Source organism: Colobus angolensis, unplaced genomic scaffold (genome assembly GCF_000951035.1).
Source record: "Colobus angolensis palliatus isolate OR3802 unplaced genomic scaffold, Cang.pa_1.0 Scaffold424, whole genome shotgun sequence".
Lineage (NCBI taxonomy): Eukaryota > Metazoa > Chordata > Mammalia > Primates > Cercopithecidae > Colobus > Colobus angolensis.
The window spans coordinates 335,419-340,191 of NW_012117644.1; the positions used below are offsets into that span (position 1 = coordinate 335,419).

Sequence of the window (4,773 nt, forward strand, 5' to 3'; positions counted from 1 at the left end):
CGGGAGGCGGAGCTTGCAGTGAGCTGAGATCCGGCCACTGCACTCCAGCCTGGGCGACAGAGCGAGACTCCGTCTCAAAAAAAAAAAAAAAAAAAGAAAACCAAATATTGATCACTAAAGGGATTCTAACACATACATACAATCATACAATGACAATATATCTATAAAATGGAACACTATACAACCGTTATAAAAAAATGGGTAAATTCATAAAGGCTGATAGAGAACAAACAAGATATACTTACAAGTGAAAAAAGTATCAATGAAAACTATGCACAGTACTGTACCACTGAAAACAAAAATATGTATGTACACACACGTATGCACACACATGTATGTACAAAATAGCTCTGGAAAAATACATTTTAAAACGATAAAGTTGTTTCTAAAGAGGAAAATCAGGAATCAGGGCAGGAAAAAAAACAGAATTGTATTTACCTGTATCTTTTGTAGTGTTTAAATTTTCTAAAATGTGTGCAATATTAAAAAAGACTATCAAAAAATTTCCACCAGAAAAGTGTTATACATACATCTTTATTAGCCAAAACAATATCCAATGTTGACTTGGCCACCATGGGAGAGTGTTTGCCATTATGTGGATTTATGTAGTTATAGAGGTCTTCCATCACATCTAAAAAAATACAACAAAAAATGAAAATATATCAAGACCACTTAACAGCTAATTCAATCTTCAGGTAACAGTTGAAAACAGTGGTTCTCAACCCTTTTTTTCATCTCAACCCACCTCAATACCTAGCATATAAAGTGCTCAATAAACACATACATGTTGAAGAAATATGTAATGCCTCATTTAAGGAAACAATCTTCTAGAGTTAAAGTGATTTATAAGATCTTGTAGTTTAAAATAGATTCCTGGGTCAGGCACAATGGCTCACGCCTGTAATCCTAGCACTTTGGGAGGCTGAGGCAGGCGGGTCAAGAGGTCAGGAGATCAAGACCATCCTGGCTAACACGGTGAAACCCTGTCTCTACTAAAAATACAAAAAATTAGCCGGGCATGGTGGCACGCGCCTGTAGTCCCAGTTACTTGGGAGGCTGAGGCAGGAGAATGGCATGAACCCGGGAAGCGGGGCTTGCAGTGAGCCGAGATTGCGCCACCGCACTCCAGCCTGGGTGACAGAGCGAGACTCGGTCTCAAAAATATAAAAATAAAAATAAAAATAAAATAAAATAAAAATAAATAAATAAATAAATAAAACAGATTCCTAAGGCTGGACAGTGGCTCACATCTGTAATCCCAGCTCTTTGGGAAGCTAGCCACCCACCTCAGCCTCCTGAGTAGCTGGAATGACAGGCACACACTACTATACCTTGTTAACGTTTTTAATTTTGGAAAGAAAGGGTCTCACTATGTTGCCCTGGCTAGTCTTGAACTCCTGGGCTCAAGTAATCCTCCTGCCTTGGCCTCCCAAAGTGCTGGGATTAGGCCCACTATGCCTGGCATAAAATTTTTAAAAACTTTTTTCCTTTTTGGCTCCCGATAGGAAACAATAAAGATTTTTTAATCTCAGTCTACCAGCTGGCTTCTTATATATTGAACAAATTATTTAACCTTCTCTTTCCCACATTCCTTGAGCTGTAAAATGGTAGTGATGAAATGAAGAGTTCGCATATAGTGAGAAAAGAGCAACTGTAACATTTTGTTTAACCCAAAACTTGTCAATAAATATTATTCATTTTTCCAACCATATCACCACCAAGTGCCTAACAATGGGCTTTTAAAAAAAGAGAGAAAGGCCAGGTGCAGTGACTCACGCCTGTAAGCCCAGCACTTCGGGAGACCAAGGAGGGCAGATCACCTCAGGTCGGGAGTTTGAGACCAGCCTGGGCAACATGGTGAAACCCCATCTCTACTACAAATACAAAAATTAGCTGGGCGTGGTGGCAGGTGCCTGTAATCCCAAGCTACTCAGGAGGCTGAGGCAGGAGAATCGCTTGAACCCGGGAGGCGGAGGTTTCAGTGAGCCGAATCATACCATTGCACTCCAGCCTGGGTGATGAGAGCAAAACTTTATCTCAAAAAAAATTAAAAAATTTAAAAAGAGAGAGAATAAAAAACTTAAAGAATAAAGATACATCAACTCTTTTATACAGCAGATAGGCAGCATGGAGAAATAGGAAACTGTAGTCCACTCTTTCCCACTAATTTACATATTTGCCATTTATTTATTTATGAGACAGAGAGCGTCTCACTCTGTCGCCCAGGCCGGAGTGCAGTGGCATAGGCTTGGCTCACTGCAATCTCCGCCTCCCAGGTTCAAGCAATTCTCCTGCCTCAGCCTCCCGAGTAGCTGAGATTATAGGCCCCCGCCACCACGCCCAGCTAATTTTTTGCATTTTTAGTAGAGATGGGGTTTCACCATGTTGGCCAGGCTGGTCTCAAACTCCTGACCTAAGCGATCCACCTGCTCGGCCTCCCAAAGCACTGGGATTACAGGCGTAAGCCACTGCACCCGGTCTATTTTATAATTTTAGATTTTTCTTAAAACGTAGCGATGGGGTTTCGCCACATTGCCCAAGCTGGTCTCAAACTCCTGGACTCAAGCAATTTGCCTGCCTTGACTTCCCAAATTGCTGGGATTTGAGGTGTAAGCCACCCCACCTAGCCATATTTGCTTCTTTAAACAGTCAAGATTTCTACTACCCTTATTACTTTTCTGAGAATACTGAATTTTTACTTTTTCACCCGAGACTTACCACTGAACACTTTCTTTGTTTCTTTGTGCAAGTTAGAGACAGCAATCCTGGCTGCCAGGATAGCATAGTCAGGGTGCTTAGTAGTCAAGGTTGCAGCTGTTTCAGCAGCCAAAGTATCTAGTTCCACTGTGGTGACCCCACTGTACAAGCCTTGGATTACTTTCATGGTGATCTGAGCCTACAAAAATAAAACCAAGAATTACTTGAGCTTTCCCAAGAAACAATAGCTTCCTTAAAAGAGTAATTAAGAAAACCATCATGGCCAGGTGTGGTAGTACATATGTATAGTTCTAGCTACTCAGCGGTTGAGGTGAGGGGATCACTTAAGCTTAGCAGTTCATGACCCTATTAAAAAAAAAAAAAAAAAAAGCCAGGCATTGTGGCTCACACCCATAATCACAGCACTTTGGGAAGCCAATGTGGGAGAATGGCTTAAGTCCAGGAGTTCGAGACTAGCCTGGGCAAGCTAGGAAGATCCCCCCCCCATCTCCACAAATGATAAAAAAATTAGCTAGGTGTGGTGGTACACACCTGTGATCCCAGCTACTCAGGAAGCTGAGGCTGCAAGGAGCTGTGATTATGCCACTGCACTCCAGCCTGGGCAACAGAGTGAGACCCTGTCTCAAAAAAAAAAAAAGGAAAGAAAAAAAGAAAACAATCAAATTCACATCACAATATAAACGACAGGTTGGGCACAGTGGCTCACACCTGTAATCCCAACACTTTGGAAGGCCGAGGTAGGAGGCTCGCTTGAGCACAGGAGTTTGGGACAAACCTAAGCAATATGAGACCCTATCCCTACTAAAAATTAAAAAATTAGCCAGTCAAGGTGGTAAGTCCCTGTGGTTGCAGCTACAGGGTAAGCTGAGGTGGGAGGAATGCTTGTACTGGGGAAGTCAAGGCTGCACTGAGTTATCTATGATCATGGCACTGCACTCCAGCCTGGGCAACACAGTGAGACCCTGTCTGAAACAAAGAACAAGACAATTTACTTCTCTGAAAAATTATCTTTCAGAATGGTGGGCAGTGGGAAACTTAGTAATGAGAATGCATAACCCAGCAGAACTACAGAAAATGTATACTACATATAAAATGAAGGTGTCATTAAAAAAAATCTAAATATAGCCTTTAAATCAATTAGTCTCACAGGGAAATAGCTGAAACATACTAATGATTCTATATTTCCCTATTTTCATTCAAATTCTCCCAACAGACTAATGATGATTCTATATGAGTATTTCCCCATTTTTCTTTTTTTTTTTTTTTTTTTTTTTTTTTTTTTTTTTTTTTTGAGATGGAGTCTGGCTCTGTCACCTGGGGCTGGAGTGCAGTGGCCGGATCTCAGCTCACTGCAAGCTCCGCCTCCCGGGTTTACGCCATTCTCCTGCCTCAGCCTCCCGAGTAGCTGGGACTACAGGCGCCTGCCACCTTGCCCGGCTAGTTTTTTTGTATTTTTTAGTAGAGACAGGGTTTCACCGTGTTAGCCAGGATGGTCTCGATCTCCTGACCTCGTGATCCGCCCGTCTCGGCCTCCCAAAGTGCTGGGATTACAGGCTTGAGCCACCGCGCCTGGCCTTTCCCCATTTTTCATTCAGATCCTCCCTAAGTGATCAGGGCTCCAGCTTCATACTTACTTTTCCCGAATTCCATATAAGGATAAGTACAGAAAAGCAAATGAATCAAACTTTAATCATGCCAATTAAAGGAGAAAGAAGTATAAATTAGGTTTGGGGCTGAGTCATGATAATTTAATGACTACTCTTTCTTTAGCACTTCACAAATTACAAAGTGCAACCTCCACCCCTGGGGTTCAAATGATTCTCAACCAAAGTTGATTAAAAATTATCAACTTTGACAATCTCTGACATTTCATAATCACTTTATGAGATGATTATTACTATACCTATTTTACATTAAGAACCTGAGGCTCAGGTTACTGGGACTTGCCCAAGGTTATATTATCATACAAGTCTTCTGGCCCCAATCCCATTAAACCTCACTATATTTCACTGTTTTCAAGGCCACATTATAAGTTCTTTTTTTTTTTTTTTTTTT

The 4,773-nt window shown here is 41.5% G+C and overlaps 1 protein-coding gene across 1 annotated transcript in view; it reads right to left on the reverse strand.

Annotated features, from left to right (window-relative positions):
* The window catches only part of RRM1 (ribonucleotide reductase M1), a 47,549-nt gene that overhangs the window by 34,930 nt on the left and 7,846 nt on the right, over positions 1–4,773 (reverse strand). The window contains 2 exon segments of the mRNA XM_011956819.1: positions 531–631; positions 2,719–2,896. Coding sequence (XP_011812209.1) covers positions 531–631; positions 2,719–2,896 — 279 coding nt within the window.